Here is a 24,840-nt window from a genome sequence, read left to right on the forward strand (position 1 = left end):
CCAAAACCTTACTTCACATTTTCTAAAACTGGGGCTCTGATTTTCAAAAAGGAAGCAAATGTGTCACAGAATGTGTTATTTTACTTTTATTATACTTCATCCAAAGTATGAAGAAATTCTATCAAAAGGCTAAGGAAATACCCTCCCTCAAAAAACTAACTAAAACCTGAACATATGTTTCCTCTGACTGTGACCTTCACCCTAAGGTCAAAGGGTAAGCAAACATGTAATAGAATGAACTCTCTAGTCCCATAATGTGCAATCCCTTGTATGAAGAAAATTAAGTTTAGGACAAGTAAGCAATGAAAATACTTTAAACCAAAACCAAATGCAAATTTTCTCTGACAGTGACACTGATTTCAAGGACACAGGAGTGAGCAAGCAGTTTCATAATTAATTAGCCAAACTGTGTATGATGAGAAACTATCAAAGGATTTAGAAAATATTTATATATAAAAAACTTTAATGGAAACCTTAACAAACTTAATGCCGATATCCGTGACAGAATAGTGTGTCAGGTCTTTCTTCCCAATAAGGTTGGTTTGACAAATATGGGGTTGGGGTGCATGCATGGGCTTAAATGAAGCAGAAACTTATCATTTTACAAATCTGTGCAAATTAGGTGCATGTTAATGTAAGAAAACTACTATAGGATACAGAGGACCTGAATCATGAGGCAGCTCACTACATAAACTGCATAGATGACTGGACATGATTTGTGTGATTTTAGATCAATCAGTTTCTACTTCACTGGTAATGCTTATGTGAAAATCATTAACTTTTATTATAGCACTTTTGGGTCAACTTACTGGCTCTCCTTTAGGTCCTTGTGGTCCTTCCACACCCTAAGGAAAACACAAAGAAAAATTTAAACAATGAATACAATGACTAAAACACAGCATAAGTACTGAAAGTATTTCACATGATAGTCAAAATGAAAAATGTGCAAGATTTATATATGTCCGATGAAGTTATTAACTTTCTCTTAATTACAAAACAAAGATGTGGTATTGAGAAGATTAACAGATTATCTTGTTTGTCTTGACTTTAGATTAATGTAAATGCTGATACATGCATATTAGCTCTGGGTACTTGGAAAGAAATGAACTTGATTGGTATTCTGCTTGTGTTGTCTTAGCAACGTTTTCTTCTAAAGTACACATGATCAGTCTATTATCTTCACTTTGTAAAAGAATGCACATGATAATAATGTTCTGCACACCAGTGGTTCAATATCCATCCAATCAAGCTTCTTCCAGGTGAATTTTTTAAATTTTTGGTAAGTTAATGCTAAATATAGATTTGTTTCAAGGATACACAGGTTGGTTTAGTGTTTTTCTTTGCACAGATGTATTAACATTTACATCTGGCTTAAGCTGAGACAAAGGCCCAATCTATCATCTCATCTTAACAACTGTTTGCTGTGTAATTAACATAAAGATCATAACTTTTCTAATGAATTGATAGGTTGATCATTTTTTAAATGTGTTTGTGTCAAAAATGTAAACAGAGTCCCTTTAAAATTCGACATTTTATATCATGAAGCTGTAAAAGAGTTTGATTAGGAAATACTCTGAAGAAACAAAATGTTAATTTGAGAAATTTACCTTATTTTTCTGCTCTACATGGAAATTTCTGACTTGCTATTTCCAGACAAAATTTCATTTTAATGAGTCAATATTTATAACTGGTATTGAATGGAATTAAAACTATACAACTGATCTTTTACAAATGTATATTGGAGAAATGTTTTTTTATGAAAACTGTTTGGTAAGTGGCAGACTGGTACAGAACCTTTTTTTGTGTATTTCATAACATGCAAATTCAGAGAGTTAGGTCCCCTACTAACTTGGTCATGATATACAATATCACATATGCACCATAGTACACTTTTTGCAATAATGTTTTGCTCATATGGTTATATTTGACTGACATAGGCTAACACTGACTAAAAACTGCCAGATGGCAATTAGTATGATGAAACAGCATCTGACAGGCTCTATGAGGTTTACAATGGCAATTATTGCCATTTAAGCATGTCACCACTTGATTATTTTATTCTCGTAGCTTCAGTAAAACAATATGTATTCAACCAGCTTAAGAAGAATGACATGGAAAAATAGGAAAAATAAATACATTTTAAAGAATCTTTTTTTAATCATCAACACCTTAAAATACTGTTGACAATGATGTTTATACTACATATAGTTATGCCACAAGATGGCATAAAATATTTATGAAACATTCAAACAATGTTAAATATGAATGTTATAACATAAAAATGATTCCGAACATAAATTTAGTACATACTGGCATTCCTGGTACACCATCTGACCCTGGTGGACCAGATGGGCCTCTTGGTCCCTGAAAATAAAACAAACCTTAACACTTGGATAACTGCACATCAAACACTACAGTGACAGAGTGAATTACACTAACTGATGCATAAAACCCTGGCATGCTACATCACTACAAAAACATATATGCTCCATAAATCAACACATGAAATAGTAAACCATAAATATGTGGAAACCATTCATATTTATTGTCTCTTCAGTTATACTTACCCAATCATAAGTTAGGAGAATGAACATCCAATACCTTACATATCTAGCCCTCTAAGTGTAAAAGAAGACATTATCCATTTCTTTTGTCTTGTGCCCAAACAATGTCTACTTCTCAAGAAGGAAATCGGCCAGGAGTGGTCTCCCCTAGAATACAGGGATTAGCACCAAATTCTCTCAATTACAATTATTGAAAACATAAAACTTTTTACTCTATAAACTGGATTCTTCTTTAAATAATGAATAATGATTGGGTAATGTGTTTAAACAACAATTCAGTTTGTGGAGTAAAAAATGTTTCTTCAATTATATTTACCCAATCACAATACTGGCACCTTCTCCAAAAAAAAAGCCTTCCTTGGAGTTATATCTGTGGAAGAGTGCTCACTTCCTTGCCAGAATAACTGGTAGTTGAGAGCATTTGGTGCTAATCACTCTATCCTAGGAGAGACAACTCTTGACAGAGTCCTTCTTGATAGGTTCAAAGGCTGCAGTCTTGCAGAAAACAATCTATGCTGTAACAAAATCTAGCACAAGTACACTATCTGCATCATTACCAAGATCCTGAGTGACCTGAGAAGGTAAATTGTTATGCTATTGATATAGGTCCCACCAGGTAAAATTAAGTCTTTTGGGATGCAGAATGATGCTGCAGAATGTCTTGTCATACTTCCGCCCCATAGCTTGAGTTTGAGTGATGTCAGTCAGACTACAGTTTCAGTCTAATACTTTGCTATAGTACAAGTCACACAGGTCATGTAGGCATTAAAACACCATTATTTCAGTAATGGATGTCATTTTTTAGAATTTGATTCTACATACCTTTAAGTGGCTAGTATTCACTTCATTTGAATTCATATACATCCATATTCCTTTGAAGGTCATTATTTAGACACCTTGCTAGGTGCATATGGCAAAATCAATGTTAAAGTATGTGGACATTTTTTTAGATGAAATGAACCTAAAGGTGTGATCCAGTACAATCCAGAATGAATGTTGCATGCTGTGATGTCACAATGAAATCTATGCATATTGATAAACAAACCTGTACTACCCTCGATTGTGACAATTCCATTTGACGCACTCTTATTTTGAGCCAAGTTTAGTAAATGGCCACCAATGTAAAAAGTCCATAGTGACAGATAATTTTCATCTGGAAGTTTCCTGGTGTCAGTTAAGATGCAGAACATTCAATAATCAGGACTGAGTAGACTTTGATTAAAGAAAATTAGTGTTAAATTTTAAAAGAACAATTTATATTTAATTTAAAATGAGTAAATGTGCATACATGATCCATGTGACCTGTACTATATTAGTGATTACACTAACCTTGAGAACCAATAAAGCATAATAAATTCATATGGCTTTAGAATAATTTCTCATCATCTCAACTGGTAATCCCAATATCATCCTTTCCTTTCTTTCACTACAATGAACAAGTGATCTCTCCCATCCTTTTTGGTTCAGTATGCTTCGAAGTTTCACTTCAATGATAAATGAGTCCTAAAGATACAACGGGGAAGAAAGGTCCAATGAAGCTAAGAGTTTCAAAATGAAGGACTGATTTCCAGTGAATTGACACCTGTTTTTAGTAATGAAACAAAGGGACATCCTTAGAGAAGCCAGTTTGAAACCATCATGCTGGAACTGCAGAGTTTATGGTGACCAACAAGGAATGAATTTCACTGATTTTGCCTGCAGGGTGATTAAGAAGCAAGTCTTATACAAAAAACAGGTCAAAACCCAATTTAGGTTCCAACTGGATAAAAGGTCATGGCCTTTGGTCAAGCCAAATCAATTATGGTTTGAAGCTCAAAGACATATCCAATATGGCCAATGTCTTCCCTGCCATGATGGTGAAATGTGTTGGAAACTATGGAACAGTAGTCCTTGGCTATGAATGGGAGTAATTTCTTCTCCTCAAAGATACACTGGAGAAAGTTAGATTTTTGTGGTAACAAGGCTTCAAAATGATAGATGTTTCCGTACTCATACAATTGGAAGAAGAAACTCCATTTCCCTTTGTAGGCTTGGTTTAGTTTGGTCTCATGGCATTTAATGCCATTTTCCAGTAAATGATACAAAGCAGCCAGTATATTTGTTGGAGAAAGAACCCAACAAAACTCTGGAAAGAAGCATAGACACACAGGAAGCTACTAGCATGATTTTGCATATACTCATGATAGTCAAACCAAAACTTTACCTCACAAGGCAAAAGGTAAGATGTGACTGATCTGTAAGGCGCTTTTGCCTCAGACCACCTGACTACTCAGGCTAGTCCCCCAACCAGTAGGTATTCAATGGGTGGGTCTTCTTGTCAGAGCAACTCTGTTCATAACTTGTTTGCCATAGAATAAGACAAAGGCTGAAATCTGAGGGATATCTTGTGGGTTAGAAGGCATTTCCATCTGTGAGCTGGGGTCTGATGGAAGCAGCCATGGAATTTGAGTGAGTGCTGGGCTGCCCTGCCAAATCCTCAAGTCATGCATATGTATGATTCTCAGGTATGCCTGTCTGCAGAAGTCTTGATGGTTGAATGTAGGTTAAGCTTGGGTTGCTTAAGTAAAACCAAGGAAACCAGATTGTGCATGCAGCCAATATCTACAATACAAATTAGTGATGTGTGTCAAGGAAAGGTTTCTGGTCCATGCAAAAGAAGATGGCTTTGACTCCCTTGGCCTGAAATATCTCTCTTGCTGACTGTCAACATCAACATGGCACACATGAGTGTTTTTTGTGTGTAAAATACCAGACTGAAGCTAGATGGCAGGCATCATTGTAAGAAGAAAGTAATGTTTTACATCTAGGTTTAGAAGCCTTCTTTCAAAGCACTGCAATATTGCAGCTACTCAACCAGATTGTTGTAACTATTTGAAAAAGGGTTTGTCTTTCTTGGATAAAATGTCAACAGATAAAGGTATTCTATGAGTTGCCACTGATGGAGCATGTGGAGGAAGATAAAACTCTGAAGACAGAAGCTGAATGACTTCTTCAGTAAATGCATGGGAGGATGAATCTTCTCTGTGCATCACTGGATTGAGTAGAGAAGGGACTTGTGAATATAAGTCTTCAAAGTCAGACTTGTGGGGCAACCAAAAAACCAAATGCAGCGTTAGTGACTGGGCAGAGGAAGCAGGAAGCTGTGGATGATGAACAAGCCTGTAAGTCTATTAATACTGGGAAACGGTAGAATCCAGGCATTGTCCTAGTGTGTTTTCGACAGTCTAGGATGGATAATGGGTATCTGTGAAAGGGAAATTGCCCAGCCTGGTGCAGGGTTGAAATAGTGCTGGCATGGAATGGTCTGATGCTGGTTTGTGTTGCCCACGTAAATCTGGTACATGCCATCACTGGAGACTATCATTAAATCCAGTGCAAGTTGCGCTGGGAGTCCAAGAAAAAATTGGGACTGGAAGCAGCATGACTGGGTTTTGGGTGCTGTCTACATCTTGAGTCCAGAACTGGCTTTGCCACGAAGATAAATCACTTACCTAGAAATGGTGACACTTTTAGCATAAGGGGCAAAAGTGCAGGAACTAGAGTAGATGTGGTATAAGGTTGACTGATATCTGGTCCCAATATAGAGTACAAGCTTTCATAGGATCATCCACCACAGCCAGTACCAGGGTGTACATGCAGTAATGGATTGTTCAGAACTGATCCTTGTTGGCCACCATACTGTGTTTTTACTGAACTGTGTTCAGTGCTAGCATGACCATAATAGAGTTGTGGCAAACTGGGAGACAATATCATTTATGACATTTAGTAGGCCCACAGTAGTAAAGAATGCTGGACCTTCTTCTTGACTGGTGACTTTTCAGCCTAAATTTTGCAACTAAGATGGCATCTGTGGCAAGGTTAATAGAATCTGCATTGCTTTAAGACCACTGTCTGGATCTCACTCTAGCCCAGGACAGCTTTTTGTCAGAAACCATCATCCAACTGTCTCCATCCTATGTGTACAAATTTCACATGTATGGTCTCAATTATACCCCATACAGGTGATTATGTACCACCATCTTAAACCTTTAACATGCCACCCATGTTATCCAGATTACTGTTACCATAGTTAAAGATAACAAAAACAATGGCATATAAGGGCAGATCAGGCAATTATCGTGTGATGCTTACAGCAAAATGGTCACTAAGAAATGGAAAAAGAATGGCAGAGAAAAATCAGAAATAACTGTATTATTGAGAAGAAATGATCATTTATTGGAATAAAATTTTAAATAATGTGATGAACTGTACTATTATTGATAAATCAAATAGAGAATTAAGATGGCACGTACTGATCAGTTTACTCTTATGACAAAACAGACAACTAAAATGACAAATATTCATGTTCAATGAGGACAGAGTGAAATTCAGCTAGCAAATATATGCAGTATACTTTCCTGTGATGAGAAAAGCCTGGTGATCACTGGAATTTGACAGGCCTCTTGAGACAGCATGCAGATCAGTCATAAGCATAAGAAGTAACTAATGGCTGAAGGAATTTTGCACCAAGGGGAGACCATTCTCATCCGACAACCTTCTCAATAAGCAGATAACATTTTATCACTTTTATTGATAAACAAACCAAAAGACATGGTTAACATATGCTTTTGCCCTTTGCTTGGGAGAGATGGATCTGATAGCAGATGTTCTCCAGAAAATTATGATTACCCAGTAAGTAATGTGCCATATTTACTCACTATAGGTCAAGTCCAACGGCAAAACAGCAAGCACATAATGCACTGGCTGATCTGGGTGTATGTAGTTTGTTGAGACTAATCAGTAGAACAAACAACATGGTGCCTTATCTACAAATGCATTATGTAATGTCAGATTGGGATCTATGTTGTTTGCAGTTTGACTCAACTTATAAATGAGTATATGGTATCTGAAGAACTTTCAAAATAAAATGAGGCAAACCTGCACAAGAAAACAGCCAATATAAAAACTCGGATTTGGTACCCAATAGCAATTTCAAAAACTTCAGTTAAGGATCAGAGTAAGCTAAAAGATGCAACGAACTCTAGCATGCTAATTCATTGTGCAAAAAGACTGTCCTATACAAGGAATCACAGTCCATATTTGTATTGAAATTTCCAAAGAAAATATAACAAAATTGCAGACAGAAACAGCTCTGTTTTTATTACAGTTGTTTTGGGTCCATTATGTTACATTTTTCAACTCAATTAAGATTTCACTTCTGATGACTTTTCAGTCTCAGGTTTTGTCATCATATAATGCCATTGTGCAAAATATACAAGAAAAATATTGGTAGAGTAGAAGTTTATATGGAAGGGTCTGCAGATGGGATACAAGTGAATTATTGGTTGAAAAGTCATTATTATATAACATGAAATAAAGGTTTGTTTAACAAGATCAGATAAAACACCCTCACTTTATTAGGTGCTTAACTCACCTAAATGAATAAAAGCTAGAAATATTACACAAAATACATATGCCAACCATAGAAAGATCAGGTCAGAAAGGTGAAATAAAAATCATTAAAGCTGGTGCCACTCAGGCACTTGAAAAAAATAAGTTGACTTTCAGTGCCCTTTCTTGTGCTTGTTTATGCAAAAGTAATTTTGCCTGATAAGTAGACATTGTTAGTTATTCAGTCTTGCCCCACTGTGTGCCAGCATTGATAACAGATGGTATAAAATCAATCAAAGGCACTTAACTTCTGTACATGGTCAATATTAACAACAATATTAACAACAAATTAACAACAAATACACACTTTTATCAATGAGAATTCCAATCCAAAGGTCTCTGATACAGCAAATGGTGTTTTACTGCCAACACGCAAGGCCTGACATATTCAGAATAATTTTCTCAACACTGGCAGGTGAAAGGTCATCAGCTACAGTCCATTTGAAAATGTACATGTGACTGACTCCTGATAGGTAAATTAACACATCAAACTAACATTTCTGCCGATAGAAGAGCAACAAACAAAATCTTAAATTTCTTACTTTAATTATCCAACATAAAATTTTTAAATTAAAACTTTCTTTTGAATACCATCAATTCTTTATAGCGACTGTTTAAAATGGATTGCATCTGGTCAATGCTGAACACTTAGATCTTGGTCAAGTGTGTCTGTGTTTCGCCTGCATAACATATTGCTTGTTGAAGTAAACTACTGTTTTTCTGTATTGGCAATCTTACATTTATCATGTTATAGCCAAATTTACTGTATATACTCCGGTAAAGGTCAGATAGGACTGCAAACTGCACAGACCTAAATCTGCCATCACATAATGTGCCAGCAGATCTGGGTCTATGCAACTTGTTAGAATAATCAGCAGAAGAAATAACATAGACCCTGACCTACTAGCATATTATGCAATGGCAGATCAGGCTCTAAGCTGTTTGTATTTGGACTTATCGAGAGTATATACAGTATGCATAAGAGGCTTGATAAATAATTACATCTTAGTTGAAGTTTTAATTGACCTCACCTGCAACAAATGATCTCGTAAGTATTGCTATCAGTAATAGTATAACTACCTGAAAACCTATAAAAAAATATGAGACAATTTGACTGTTTTATAGTGCTTGATTGTTCCATAGGATGCATTACATGGTTCTAGCTTCCCAAAATTTTTCCATCACCACCCCCTTGGTTATCCTCAGTGCCTCCTGCTTTACCCTATAAAAAGCATTATTTAGCATTAGCACCCCACTCGGTAATCCCACTGCCCCCCCCCCCAGGTGGCAGTACCACCCACTTTGGGACCACTGCATTACATGAAAAGAAAAGAAAATGGCCTCCTGATGGTTTTTATCATCTTCCCTCCTTTAATATTGGAGGCTGCTGGGGTGAAGCCAACAGCTAGAAAATTGACCAGATAAAAAGAGGCTGAAGGCAAATGGAACTTGTATCCTTACAATTTCTCCACGGTCTCCCTTTGTTCCTGGTGGTCCTGGTGGACCAGGTTCACCCTTTGGTCCAGGTTCTCCAGTTGGTCCTGTGGGGCCAACCATACCATGATGTCCCTGGAGGTAGAAAACATGGGGTCAGGTTACAGGGTTGAGTGAGTAATACTGGTGGAAAGTGAAAACAATTATGTTGAAATTATAGGATTAAGTCAAAAAGCTGATATATATATTAGTGAATAAACATGTCCAAACATACTCAAAGGTAGGAATATACATGCATCATGAGAGTATATCCCACAAGGATGATTTTTCTCTTGCTTAAATGATCTGTGCTTAGAACCAAATAATCTATGATTATTTTGGGTACAATTTTCCAGGTTTACAAAGAAACTGAAGACAGCCTGTTTCATAAAGTATCACAATGACAGGAAGATAATGAAATCATTGAAAAGAAACCAAATTTGGGCACCGTTTCTATTTCTGACTGAATTCTAGTTTGCAACTGAATGCAGAATCTTTTCAGTTTTTTCCATCTTAGTCAAATTTTCTGTTAGAGTGATTGGGCAATCCAGTGCAAAGCATTGCACTAGCAACTGATATACATATAAAACTCAAATGTATTTGCTAATTTTAGCTCTTGGCTGACAATATAAGAAAAAGATAAAGAAATGGACTACTCCATATTTACCAATGTAAACTGTTTTTTTATATACAAATCAAGATTTAAGAAATCTTGTTTTTGAAAATGAAATATATTTGAAAACTTTAAGATAAAAGCATAAGTTTTAAAATTGCAGTCGTAATTTTCAATTCTGAATAATCAGTTTGTTTTTATGCATTAGTCACTAAAAGACAATTCAGAAGAAAAGCAAATTTTGAATTTTTCAAATGAAATGTTGAAGTGGAAGTTTTACAAGCATGATCAATTAAATTAGGATCTCCTTAATAAAAAAGTGTAAATTTTAGACTTGCTAAAATTGAAGATTTTAAAACACCTGAATTGTAGGTTCAAAATAATTCACTGGGCAAAGCATACTGTATTTACACAAGTTCAAGATGCACAAATGTTGTCCTGCTAGATGGTATTATGAGTTATTATGCCACAGTGAGACATATGACATGATGTCATATCACAACAACAGTAAAAGAGAATGCTGTATAATAAAAAGTAAAACATTTCATTGAAATTAAAAATGAAGTGACCAACCTTTTCACCTTTGGTTCCCTGCTCTCCCATGCCACCTGTTGGTCCTGGTGGTCCCTAGAAAATATTTAAGTATAATTTTTTAAGTGGAACTTAAAGTCAATTTTTTTCATCAAAATTAGAATTATCAGTTAGTGCTGTTCCATTTAACCATACATGGTACCCAGGGAAGGCAGATTCTTTTTAAAATATATGCCAAGGAACTTTCATTATTCAAAATGTTAATAAGAAAATGATACAAAATATTAAATGTGTGACTATTCCATAGAAAAGAAATAACCAATCCATCCAAAACATGAAAGCAATATATGAGCTATCCCAGGCAGAAATACTGTAATCGAGTAATCCCAAGCAAAAAGGTTGAAACTGAACCATCCCAAGCAGGAAACTTTAACTGAGTAATACCATGCAAAATGCAAGTTTCTAAGCTGTTTCAAGTACAAAAATACAAAGTGAACTTTTGCAACCAAACTTTTTCTTTCTTGGGCCATTCCAAGTATAAACATCATAATTATATCCTGCAAAGCAGAACGACTCAACCAGATCATTCTAAGCATAAAGCACAAACACTGTAAATGGGCCATTCCAAGCACAAATACTGTAAATGAGCCATTCCAAGCATAAATACTGTAAATAGGCCATTCCAAGCACAAACACTGTAAATAGGCCATTCCAAGCACAAACACTGTAAATGGGCCATTCCAAGCACAAACACTGTAAATAGGCCATTCCAAGCACAAACACTGTAAATAGGCCATTCCAAGCACAAACACTGTAAATGGGCCATTCCAAGCAAAAACACTGTAAATGGGCCATTCCAAGCACAAATACTGTAAATGAGCCATTCCAAGCACAAATACTGTAAATGAGCCATTCCAAGCACAAACACTGTAAATAGGCCATTCCAAGCACAAACACTGTAAATGAGCCATTCCAAGCACAAATACTGTAAATAGGCCATTCCAAGCACAAACACTGTAAATAGGCCATTCCAAGCACAAACACTGTAAATAGGCCATTCCAAGCACAAACACTGTAAATGTGCCATTCAAAGCACAAATACTGTAAACGAGCCATTCCAAGCACAAACACTGTAAATAGGCCATTCCAAGCACAAACACTGTAAATGTGCCATTCCGAGCACAAATACTGTAAATGAGCCATTCCAAGCACAAACACTGTAAATGAGCCATTCCAAGCACAAACACTGTAAATGAGCCATTCCAAGCACAAACACTGTAAATAGGCCATTCCAAGCACAAACACTGTAAATGTGCCATTCCAAGCACAAACACTGTAAATGGGCCATTCCAAGCACAAATACTGTAAATGAGCCATTCCAAGCACAAACACTGTAAATGAGCTTCCAAGCAAAAATACTGTAAATAACCCATTCCAAGCACAAATACTGTAAATAACCCATTCCAAGCACAAACACTGTAAATGAGCCATTCCAAGCAAAAATACTGTAAATAAGCCATTCCAAGCAGAACTCAACTGATCAGGAGCTGCCCTAAGCAGAAACATTGTCATCACAAAGTCATCCAAGCATGTAAACTGCAACCAAGCCATCCCAAATAGTGAGCCATTAAAAGCGTAAAGGCTGCAACTGAGCCATTCAAAGCATAAATGTTGCATGGGACCCATCCCATCCTATGCATAAAGGCTACACGTGAGCCATCCAAAACATAAGGCTGCAAGTAAGCTGTCCAAAACATAAAGGCTGCAACTGAGCCATCCAAAGCATAAAGGCTGCAAGTAAGCCATCCAAAACATAAAGGCTGCAAATGAGCCAATCAAAGCATAACTGCTGCAGGTAAGTCGTCCAAAACATAAATACTGCAACTGAGCCATCCAAAGCATAAAGGCTGCAAGTGTGCCATCCAAAGCATAAAGGCTGCAAGTGAGCCATCTAAAGCATAAAGGCTGCAAGTGAGCCATCTAAAGCATAAATCTAAAGCATAATGGTTGCAACTGATCATTCAAAACATATAGGTTTCAAGTGAGCCATTAAAAGCATAAAGGGTGTAACTGAGCCATCCAAAGCAGAAACACAGCAATTAAGCTACACCAAGCAGAAAGGTTGCAAATAAGATGTCTCAAACACATAAATTAAAATTATCTCAAGAATACTGAAATTCTGCCATCACAAGCAGAAAGAATGTAACTGAGCCAGCCCGAGTATAGAGGTCACAACTGAGCCACCGGAAGAAGAAAGATTCTAATCCCATCCAAAGTATAATGGCTGTAGCTTAGCTGTCCCAAGCAGTAAGACTTTAAGTGAGCCATCCCTGCAGAAAGACTGTAACTGAACCATCCCTGCATAAAGACTGCAAATGAACCATTCCTGCATAAAGACTGCAACTGAACCATCCCAGCAGAAAGACTGTAACAGAGCCATCCCTGCAGAAAGACTGCAACTGAAACATCCCTGCATAAAGACTGTAACAGAGCCATCCCTGCAGAAAGACTTTAACAGAGCTATCCCTGCATAAAGTCTGTAACTGAACCATCCCAGCAGCAAGACTGTAACTGAGCTATCCCTGCAGAAAGTCTGTAACTAAACCATCCCTGCAGAAAGACTGTAACAGAGCTATCCCTGCAGAAAGTCTGTAACTGAACCATCCCAGCAGAAAGACAGTAACTGAGCCATCCCAGCATAAAAACTGTAACAGAGCCATCCCTGCAGAAAGACTGTAACTGAACCATTCCTGCATAAAGACTGCAACTGAACCATCCCAGCAGAAAGACTGTAACAGAGCCATCCCTGCAGAAAGACTGCAACTGAAACATCCCTGCATAAAGACTGTAACAGAGCCATCCCTGCAGAAAGACTTTAACAGAGCTATCCCTGCATAAAGTCTGTAACTGAACCATCCCAGCAGCAAGACTGTAACTGAGCTATCCCTGCAGAAAGTCTGTAACTAAACCATCCCTGCAGAAAGACTGTAACAGAGCTATCCCTGCAGAAAGTCTGTAACTGAACCATCCCAGCAGAAAGACAGTAACTGAGCCATCCCAGCATAAAAACTGTAACAGAGCCATCCCTGCAGAAAGACTGTAACAGAGCCATCCCAGCAGAAAGACTGTAACAGAGCCATCCCTGCATAAAGTCTGTAACTAAACCATCCCTGCAGAAGGACTGTAACAGAGCTATCCCTGCATAAAGTCTGTAACTGAACAATCCCAGCAGAAAGACTGTAACTGAGCCACCCCAGCATAAAAACTGTAACAGAGCCATCCCTGCAGAAAGACTGTAACAGAGCTATCCCTGCAGAAAGTCTGAAACAAAACCATCCCTGCAGAAAGACTGTAACAGAGCCATCCCTGCATAAAGTCTGTAACTGAACCATCCCAGCAGAAAGACTGTAACTGAACCATCCTAGCAGAAAGACTGTAACAGAGCTATCCCTGCAGAAAGACTGCAACTATACCATCCCAGCAGAAACTCTGTAACTGAGCCATCCCAGCATAAAAACTGTAACAGAGCCATCCCTGCAGAAAGACTGTAACTGAGCCATCCCAGCAGAAATACTGTAACTGAGCCATCCCAGCAGAAAGACTAACTTAACCATCCCAGCAGAAAGACCGTAACAGAGCCATCCCTGCAGAAAGACTGTAACTGAGCCATCCCTGCAGAAAGACTGTAACTGAGCCATCCCAAGCAGAAAGACTGTAACTGAGCCATCCCAAGCAGAAAGACTGTAACTGAACCATCCCAGCAGAAAGACTGTAACAGAGCTATCCCTGCAGAAAGTCTGTAACTAAACCATACTGCAGAAGGACTGTAACAGAGCTATCCATGCATAGTCTGTAACTGAACAATCCCAGCAGAAAGACTGTAACTGAGCCATCCCAGCATAAAAACTGTATCAGAGCCATCCCTGCAGAAAGACTGTAACAGAGCTATCCCTGCAGAAAGTCTGTAACAAAACCATCCCAAGCAGAAAGACTGTAACAGAGCCATCCCTGCATAAAGTCTGTAACTGAACCATCCCAGCAGAAAGACTGTAACTGAACCATCCTAGCAGAAAGACTTTAACAGAGCTATCCCTGCAGAAAGACTGCAACTATACCATCCCAGCAGAAACTCTGTAACTGAGCCATCCCAGCATAAAAACTGTAACAGAGCCATCCCTGCAGAAAGACTGTAACTGAGCCATCCCAGCAGAAATACTGTAACTGGGCCATCCCAGCAGAAAGACTAACTTAACCATCCCAGCAGAAAGACCGTAACAGAGCCATCCCTGCAGAAAGACTGTAACTGAGCCATCCCTGCAGAAAGACTGTAACTGAGCCATCCCAAGCAGAAAGACTGTAACTGAGCCATCCCAAGCAGAAAGACTGTAACTGAGCCATCCCAAGCAGAAAGACTGTAACTGAGCCATCCCAAGCAGAAAGACTGTAACTGAGCCATCCCAAGCAGAAAGACTGTAACTGAACCATCCCAGCAGAAAGACTGTAACAGAGCTATCCCTGCAGAAAGTCTGTAACTAAACCATACTGCAGAAGGACTGTAACAGAGCTATCCATGCATAGTCTGTAACTGAACAATCCCAGCAGAAAGACTGTAACTGAGCCATCCCAGCATAAAAACTGTATCAGAGCCATCCCTGCAGAAAGACTGTAACAGAGCTATCCCTGCAGAAAGTCTGTAACAAAACCATCCCAAGCAGAAAGACTGTAACAGAGCCATCCCTGCATAAAGTCTGTAACTGAACCATCCCAGCAGAAAGACTGTAACTGAACCATCCTAGCAGAAAGACTTTAACAGAGCTATCCCTGCAGAAAGACTGCAACTATACCATCCCAGCAGAAACTCTGTAACTGAGCCATCCCAGCATAAAAACTGTAACAGAGCCATCCCTGCAGAAAGACTGTAACTGAGCCATCCCAGCAGAAATACTGTAACTGGGCCATCCCAGCAGAAAGACTAACTTAACCATCCCAGCAGAAAGACCGTAACAGAGCCATCCCTGCAGAAAGACTGTAACTGAGCCATCCCTGCAGAAAGACTGTAACTGAGCCATCCCAAGCAGAAAGACTGTAACTGAGCCATCCCAAGCAGAAAGACTGTAACTGAGCCATCCCAAGCAGAAAGACTGTAACTGAGCCATCCCAAGCAGAAAGACTGTAACTGAGCCATCCCAAGCAGAAAGACTGTAACTGAACCATCCCAGCAGAAAGACTGTAACAGAGCTATCCCTGCAGAAAGTCTGTAACTAAACCATACTGCAGAAGGACTGTAACAGAGCTATCCCTGCATAGTCTGTAACTGAACAATCCCAGCAGAAAGACTGTAACTGAGCCATCCCAGCATAAAAACTGTATCAGAGCCATCCCTGCAGAAAGACTGTAACAGAGCTATCCCTGCAGAAAGTCTGTAACAAAACCATCCCAAGCAGAAAGACTGTAACAGAGCCATCCCTGCATAAAGTCTGTAACTGAACCATCCCAGCAGAAAGACTGTAACTGAACCATCCCAGCAGAAAGACTGTAACAGAGCTATCCCTGCAGAAAGACTGCAACTATACCATCCCAGCAGAAACTCTGTAACTGAGCCATCCCAGCATAAAAACTGTAACAGAGCCATCCCTGCAGAAAGACTGTAACTGAGCCATCCCAGCAGAAATACTGTAACTGGGCCATCCCAGCAGAAAGACTAACTTAACCATCCCAGCAAAAAGACTGTAACAGAGCCATCCCTGCAGAAAGACTGTAACTGAGCCATCCCTGCAGAAAGACTGTAACTGAGCCATCCCAAGCAGAAAGACTGTAACTGAGCCATCCCAAGCAGAAAGACTGTAACTGAGCCATCCCAAGCAGAAAGACTGTAACTGAGCCATCCCAAGCAGAAAGACTGTAAGTGAGCCATCCCAGCAGAAAGACTAACTTAACCATCCCAGCAGAAAGACCATAACAGAGCCATCCCTGCAGAAAGACTGTAACTAAGCCATCCCAAGCAGAAAGACTGTAACTGAGCCATCCCAAGCAGAAAGGATATAACTGAGTCATCTTAAGCATACAAATCTTAATGGGACTCTGATATAATGAACAAAATGATAACATAAAAACATGGCATCATGATTTTATTTCTAAAAAAATAATTTTGATACATGATAAAACACAAAACCAAACAGATGGTATTCGAGAAAGTGTCTAAGAAATCATAGATAGAGTAAAACATTTTGTAAGATACCAGGAACAATCTGAAGAAGGATAAAAAACTTTATCTTGTCATCAATGAAGGCTCTCATGCTTGGGATGGCTCAACCTGTAAACTACTGTCAATAATACATCTGACAGAATGGCATAAATATTCATGTGTAATCAACAATACATCTGACAGAATGGCATAAATATTCATGTGTGATCAACAATACTTCTGACAGAATGGCATAAATATTCATGTGTAATCAACAATACATCTGACAGAATGGCATAAATATTCATGTGTGATCAACAATACTTCTGACAGAATGGCATAAATATTCATGTGTAATCAACAATACATCTGACAGAATGGCATAAATATTCATGCGTGATCAACAATACTTCTGACAGAATGGCATAAATATTTAAGAAAGATTAATACTTCTGATAGAATGCCCATACTATTCAATAGTAATCAACAATACTCCTGACAGAATGACATAAATATTCATGAGTGATAAATAATAATTCTTATAGAATGAACTAATTATCCAAGAGTGATCAATAATGCTTCTGATAGAACGACTTAGCTATTCAAGAGTGATCAATAGTATTTCTGAAAGAATGGCCAAATTATCCAAGAATGATCAACAACACTTATGACAAAATAGCCTATATATTCAAGACTGATCAAAAGCACTTATTATAGAATGACCCAAGTAATCAAGAGTGATCAATAATACATTCAATAGAATGACATAGATATCCAAGAGTGATCAATAATAGTTTTGATATAATGACCTAAATATTCAAGAGTGATCAATAATACTTCTGATATAATGGCCTAAATATTCAAGAATGATCAATAATACTTCTGACAGAATGAACTAAATATTCAAGAGTGATCAATAATACTTCTGACAGAAAGACCTATATATTCAAGAGCGATCAATAATACTTCTGAAATAAAGGCCTAAATATTCAACAGTTATCAATAATACTTCAGATTAAGATGCCTAAATATTCAGAAGTGATCAAAAACACTTTTGATTAAAAGGCCTAAATATTCAAGAGTGATCAAAAATACATCTGACAAAAATGCCTAAATATTCAAGAGTGATCAATAATACTTCTGACAGAAAGGCCTAAATATTCAAGAGTGATCAATAATACTACTGACAGAAAGACCTAAATATTCAAGAGTGATCAATAATACTTTTGACAGAATGGCCTAAATATTCAAGAGTGATCAATAATACTTCTGACAGAAAGGCCTAAACATTTAAGAGTGATCAATAATACTAATACTAGTGTCAACCTTACTGACTAATCATATTTTTTAATAATTTTCTTTCTTTCAGTAAAGTTGGAATCATTAAAACAAGAAATTTCTTTACAATCTGCTCACTGGCTTCATGAACAATGTATAACTGTATGGCTATTTAATACAAGTAATATTCTTTCAACTTCTATTGTTTTTCTATATTTGTGTAAGTTTTAAACATATAAAAATTGTGTGATTTCCAGTACATATACATACCATAATTCCTGAGTCTCCCTGTGCTCCAGGTACACCCTGTGGTCCAGCTTCACCCTAAACATTTGACAAAATGATGAAACAATTTCTAAAATTTCATTTCCAAAGTCTAATTCAATAACTAGTCTTTTAATAAAGCTGCAAATTATTTGTAAGTTTAACCACATTTGTTATAAATTATTGGAGTAGTGAATGCTAAGGAAAGGATGAAAATAATCTTTGTATTTCCTCTAAAGAGTTTAGTTTCAAAGGTATAATGATCTGTCAAAAGATTCTTTGCAAATTTGAATATTTTCACCATGAATCAACAGCACACTTGTATTTTTTCCTAAAATGGATAACAAAGTTTGAATAAAAACTTTTATCTTAAACCTTGTCTTAAGCAGATCAAATAAGATACAGTTTTACAAACTGTAATACAAGAATTCACTCGCTATAGTGCCCATCATTGTAACCAATTTCTTGTTACAAGAATAGTTATAGATTCCATTTTATTATGTAATACTAAATTTTATATACAATGTACTTCATTTGAAGGTGGTTTCATTATAAGACAGTATACCCAATTGCTCCGATTGAAAACATTATAATTAGGGAGTGATTTGTACTCTATCTCTCATTATAAATTTAGGTGGCTGCCTTGTCAATTTGATAAAATGTGGGTTGGTGGAAAGGGCTGTGCAGTTTAACTGGTATATTGGTTTATTGATTGATCAGGCACATGCTTAAGATTGCTAATGATTTTCAAGGTCTTGTATACATTTTTGTGATTTTATTATTTTCCTTTACAGAATAACGTTATTAAGGTTAAAAGAGATTTAATAAGAATATGTCTTTTTTATTATTTGGTAATTTTATCTTCAATTTCTCCCCGACTTTATAACATGATGGTACACCGAGGTGAAAGGCTAATGGTGATGTCCTATTGAATATGTCATAATGTAATGTTAACGTCATGTGAATCTCTGCAGCAGGTGTTGGTTTTACACATGCAGACTACCATTTGCAGTGTCAGAGTGATATCATTAAAATAAATCACAAAACTTAACATCTGAAATAATTTAACTTTCCAGAAGCCATAAGTGCTAAACTATAAATAGCCCAAACTAAACTTCCATTTTGAAATAAAGATGATAAATTATCTGTGCTAGGTTAAATTTTTCCAGAACACTCAGGAAAGAATATGATTCTGAAGATATTTAAAAAATCAGGCACATATTCTGGTGAAAGTTTTGTACACTAGCAAAGTGTTGATGATTCTACATTTGAACTTGTTATTTATTAAACAGACTGCTCTAGTAGCCTAAGTGGTTAAAGCATTTGGCTTGGATGTGGGAGGTTGCGGGTTCAAACCCCGGCCAAGTCATACCAAAGACTTATAAAATGGTACTAGCAGCTGCCTCGCTTGGCACTCAGCAATAAGAGGGTGGTGTCAGGACTGGTTGGGACATGATGCTACATGTCTGCAGCATGATGCCCCAGTGCTAGACATCACAATAAACTGCCCACTGCAGACATCGTCAAGATATGAATGGGAAATTGCTACAGCTACATTAAAGATCCAAACCATACACACACATTTATTAAGCAAAATATAATTCATGTTGCCCTTACCACAGGTCCAGGCTGTCCTGGTGCACCTACTGGACCTGGTTCTCCTGGCGGTCCCTGTAGAGAAAACAGTATGTCGGATATAACTGCTGACAATAAAGCTGCAAAGGGAGACAATAAGTATGCACCTACCTTCACTTTCAATAACAATTTATGATCTCTGGATCACAATGCTTCCAATCTGAAACTTAGGTTGCTAATACACATTTGCACTACAATAAATAATGAAATTTATTATATATCTGCAAATTCTGAACATGCAGTATCAGTAATACATCAAAATGTTGTGAATTAATGATAGATGAAATAAATCATTTTTTATTTTAAATCTGCTATAAAAATACTCTGGCAATTTCAAAAAAGACAAAAAATCTTAGAAAATTTGTTATCAGCATTTTAAATAAAGTAAGCCATGATCCAATTTTAGCTATTTTGAGGGGGAAAAAATCTTACTATATAATGCATGTGCATGAAAAATTATTCTCATGGTTTTGATAACCATTCTGAATTGTATGACAGAGTGTCTACTTACAGTTGGCCCTGGTGCACCTCGTTGTCCTAATGGTCCTGGCAAACCACGGTCTCCCTTTGGTCCCAATTCTCCAACTGGACCTTGTGGCCCAGGCAAGCCCATCTCACCCTATACATGAGCACACAAAGTTTTGTATATATACTTTCACATGAGAATTAGACTTGTAAAATAGGCATGGCAGTACATGGATTTTTCTTTGCAGGCTCATGTAAACCTTTATTGTTGTAACAACACTTTTGTCTTTTGTTTCTAATTAAAATTAATGTCTGAATAGCTAACTATATCCTTATTGTAATAAAACTGTACTATACTGAGGTGCGTAGTAGTGAGGTATAATTGTATAAAGAACTGAATACATGAAAGCAGACTGAGATAAGGATAGAAAGGCAAACTCAAATAAATAGAAAAAAATGGAGCAAACAGAAATAGAGGAATTCAGTGCTCATGTAGATGGATGCATGTATCAGATATAGCAAGGTATTATCTATCTGATAAGTAAAACAAGAATACAGTGAACAGCACATATTTAATAATACCCTATGCGAGTAAGACAGTGAGCTCTGACTTTGATGTTTGGACCCCAAAATTGATAGGCTTCTTAATTATCCCAAGCCATCCATACAGAACTAATATTATTGTTGCAAAAAAAATTGTATTCTTGTCAGTAACAGTGACTTTGACTTTTGATCCCAAAATCAACAGGCTTATTCCTTACCCAGACCTGCCAACCCTAACAAGATCATCTCAGTATTTCAGCTGATTTTTTTCTCCCCTTAAGTTTGATGGTTTTCCATAAAGTGTAACAAAATATCATATACTGCTATTGTTAAGCTGGAAATCATGTATATAAAAAGTTTGGTATTCCAAAACCACAGGGACTTGTATCTTTGCTTACAATTTACCCATCATACATGTACTAATATAATAAATACATATGTATGACTGATAGCTAGATTGTAAGCAACGATATTAGCCCCGTGTTCCAAACTGATGCATCAATGGGTAAACATTATGTACATCTGAAAAATTTGTAAGGTACAAAATATACCTTCAGTTCCTTCAGCTCTACGCAGCTCAATGGCTTGCTGGTATCTCTCAACCAGATGTAATTCTTGTAATTTTTTTCTTCATTTCACATGCTGGTAATCCTATCTCTTGCCACGTAACATACTCAAATCGATACATGAAGTCCAATAAATGAAATTATGTCCCTGCCTGCTTTTACTCAGAACAAACTGAGTATTTCTTTCCATTCTTCTGCACTGATTATAAATTTCTTTTAAGAGGCTTATTATTTATCTTTTGTGTTAACAAGTATCAGTAGCTGGACACCCTTTTAAAAAAAATTATATAATAAACAATTTGACCATGGAGATGCTTTGACTGGAAAAATATCTGTAGTTTAAAGCATCTGAGGTACTACTATCAAGTTAGTCTGGTTCTCTGACTAATGCCACTAAAGCTAATGTGAAACTCAGATCCAAATCAAACATGGACAAGCCAATTATCTGGATTTTACAGCAACAATCATATTTCCATAATTTTTCCTTTTATTCTGAAAGTCTGTATTTGAAGGGTCATTTTCATAAGACTTACAGCAAAATCGTAAGGGTTGGCAGGTCTGCTTATCCCAAGCGCAAGCCATCTAAAAACGTTTAAGGGCTACTGATGATAGAAAATTCTAGTTATTCTGCAGAAATGAAATAGGTAACAAATAGATGGATCGACAGGAACTTAACATACCGGTAATACATTCCATGAGCGTAAAATAAAAATACTGGTAATATGTACATCTACTGAATAAGTGAATAAAATACAAACAAAGTAACAATTACTTGTCCTGAACTACTTGACTCACCTGTTTACCTGTTCTTCCTGACTGACCAGGCTCTCCAGGGGGTCCTGGGGGTCCCTACAGGGGCAAGAATATTAATGATATTTAGAAAAGTTTACACAGGATGTTTGTTACATATTAAATTTATGATCGGCTGAACAACATCTGGACATATTGAAACTTTTAGCTGGTTTGATACATTTCATATTTAAGGAAGATGTGTTTCATATTCAATTTATTACATGGTTGCAATGATTATGGATATATAACAAAGTTACTATTGGCTGATAATGCTGGTTTTTTATTCTGAGTCACAGTGTGGCATTTAATATTTTTTTCATAGTCTGGCAACAATACTATGATAATGTGAATTTTATATATGTAATATGGCACTTTACACAACCCTGAGTACATGAAAAAATATTAAATATTTTATCATTCTTCAGATCCAAATTGTTTCGTCCTTAAAGTAGTTTGCTTGGGCATCAATGTGTCAGGTCTTCAGCTTACACAGAAATATGTATTTACAGCACAATATTCACATTTATTTACAGCACAATATTCACATTTATTTACAACACAATATTCACATTTATTTACAGCACAATATTCACATTTAATTACAACACAATATTCACATTTAATTACAATACAATATTCACATTTATTTACAACACAATATTCACATTTAATTACAACACAATATTCACATTTAATTACAACACAATATTCACATTTAATTACAACACAATATTCACATTTATTTACAGCACAATATTCACATTTATTTACAACACAATATTCACATTTATTTACAGCACAATATTCACATTTATTTACAACACAATATTCACATTTAATTACAACACAATATTCACATTTATTTACAACACAATATTCACATTTAATTACAACACAATATTCACATTTATTTACAACACAATATTCACATTTATTTACAACACAATATTCACATTTAATTACAACACAATATTCACATTTATTTACAACACAATATTCACATTTAATTACAACACAATATTCACATTTAATTACAACACAATATTCACATTTATTTACAACACAAGATTCACATTTAATTACAACACAAGATTCACATTTAATTACAACACAAGATTCACATTTAATTACAATACAATATTTACATTTATTTACAATACAATATTCACATTTATTTACAACACAAGATTCACATTTGTAAAATACATGTTCTTGCTGCAGACTAAAATGTATTTGTCCAAAAAGGAGGAAAAAAGCTTATAAAAATCTGACAAACTGCTAAAATGATATAACAATCTAGGTAATCCACACATGTACATATGAAATTTCATATGTTCCAATTAGGTAAGTAACATTTTCTTTTAAAATGAAGGCCCTGTCTGAAAAGTAAAAAAAAGATGTGTACAATTTGAAAATTGCCCTGATGGCATGGATATGTATTGAGGTCATTTACATTTGCATACAAATATTTGTCAATGTTAAGTGGTTTGCTTACAAGTGTTTGGGATGGACTGAATCAAGATGCCCCCATTAGGGGGCTCTTTGGTCAAACCTACCATTGGTCCCAGGGGTCCTGGTGATCCTTCTGGTCCATCCGATCCTGTCTCACCCTGTATGGAAAAACAAATAATATGATGATAATGATTTTGATCATGACAAAATAGCAACAAAATACTATTAAACTGGTCCTGTTAGTAATAACAAGTTTAACGTGAAGTATAAATTCATTAACAAAATAAGTTCCAAACAAGTAAGTGTTTGTGACAATTACAAGAAACAGATTACAACTACACTTCAACATTAGCAAAACAAATGTAAAAGGTGAAGAAAAACGTTGTCCAAATGTAATAAAATATTTCATTATATACAATCCAGTTTTGGGTATCATAGGAATTCAGTCTTAGAATAAAATGAAATGGATACATTTCCCAGTATCCACCTTAAAATATATGACTGCATTAACTGAGGTAACTGTTTTTGTTCTGTACTGAATAAATGCACTAAGTATTCGAACCGACTAAGATCGACCAAAACCGACGATTCTCCCTACTGTTATCCCAAATTTAAAACTAGGTAAGAAGTCAGGACATACCTTATTCTCAGCTACCTTCATGTACAGCAAAATAATTTTTTTTTTTTTTCAACAACTGGACTAACTAATTTCCATTAGTTCACGTGTCCCATTGAGTCCTTGGTGCATACATATACAGAACAGAGGTCAACTTGGAATAAATCAAGAAATTTGGTCAAAAGCTTTGATTCCAAATCAGTAAGAGTTTCATTAACCAGATTTGAAGCATGCACATTGAAAAACTATCAAATAAATGTCTTTTTTCCATATTAAGATATGCACATTGTCTCATCATATCAGTCCCCTCACAGCATATCATTGCCTTTCATACTGTCTTTATACGATTTAGTCATTTTTTTAAAGGAAATCATTGCCTGGCCTTTTGCATCATGGTTGATCTCAACACTTAGGAGATGATGTATTGTTACTGG

The 24,840-nt window shown here is 36.4% G+C and overlaps 1 protein-coding gene across 1 annotated transcript in view; it reads right to left on the minus strand.

The window, feature by feature from the left end:
• Positions 1-24,840, minus strand: part of LOC149778517 (uncharacterized) — a 192,779-nt gene that overhangs the window by 17,842 nt on the left and 150,097 nt on the right. Inside the window, exons 48-56 of the mRNA XM_089939397.1 lie at positions 23,895-23,948; positions 22,342-22,395; positions 20,484-20,591; positions 19,955-20,008; positions 18,344-18,397; positions 10,654-10,707; positions 9,456-9,563; positions 2,311-2,364; positions 810-845 (exon numbers count right to left, since the gene is read on the minus strand). Coding sequence (XP_089795523.1) covers positions 810-845; positions 2,311-2,364; positions 9,456-9,563; positions 10,654-10,707; positions 18,344-18,397; positions 19,955-20,008; positions 20,484-20,591; positions 22,342-22,395; positions 23,895-23,948 — 576 coding nt within the window. The remainder of the gene's footprint in view (positions 1-809; positions 846-2,310; positions 2,365-9,455; positions 9,564-10,653; positions 10,708-18,343; positions 18,398-19,954; positions 20,009-20,483; positions 20,592-22,341; positions 22,396-23,894; positions 23,949-24,840) is intronic.

Source organism: Sinohyriopsis cumingii, chromosome 17 (genome assembly GCF_028554795.1).
Source record: "Sinohyriopsis cumingii isolate HCF-2022 chromosome 17, ASM2855479v2, whole genome shotgun sequence".
Taxonomy (NCBI): Eukaryota; Metazoa; Mollusca; class Bivalvia; order Unionida; family Unionidae; genus Sinohyriopsis; species Sinohyriopsis cumingii.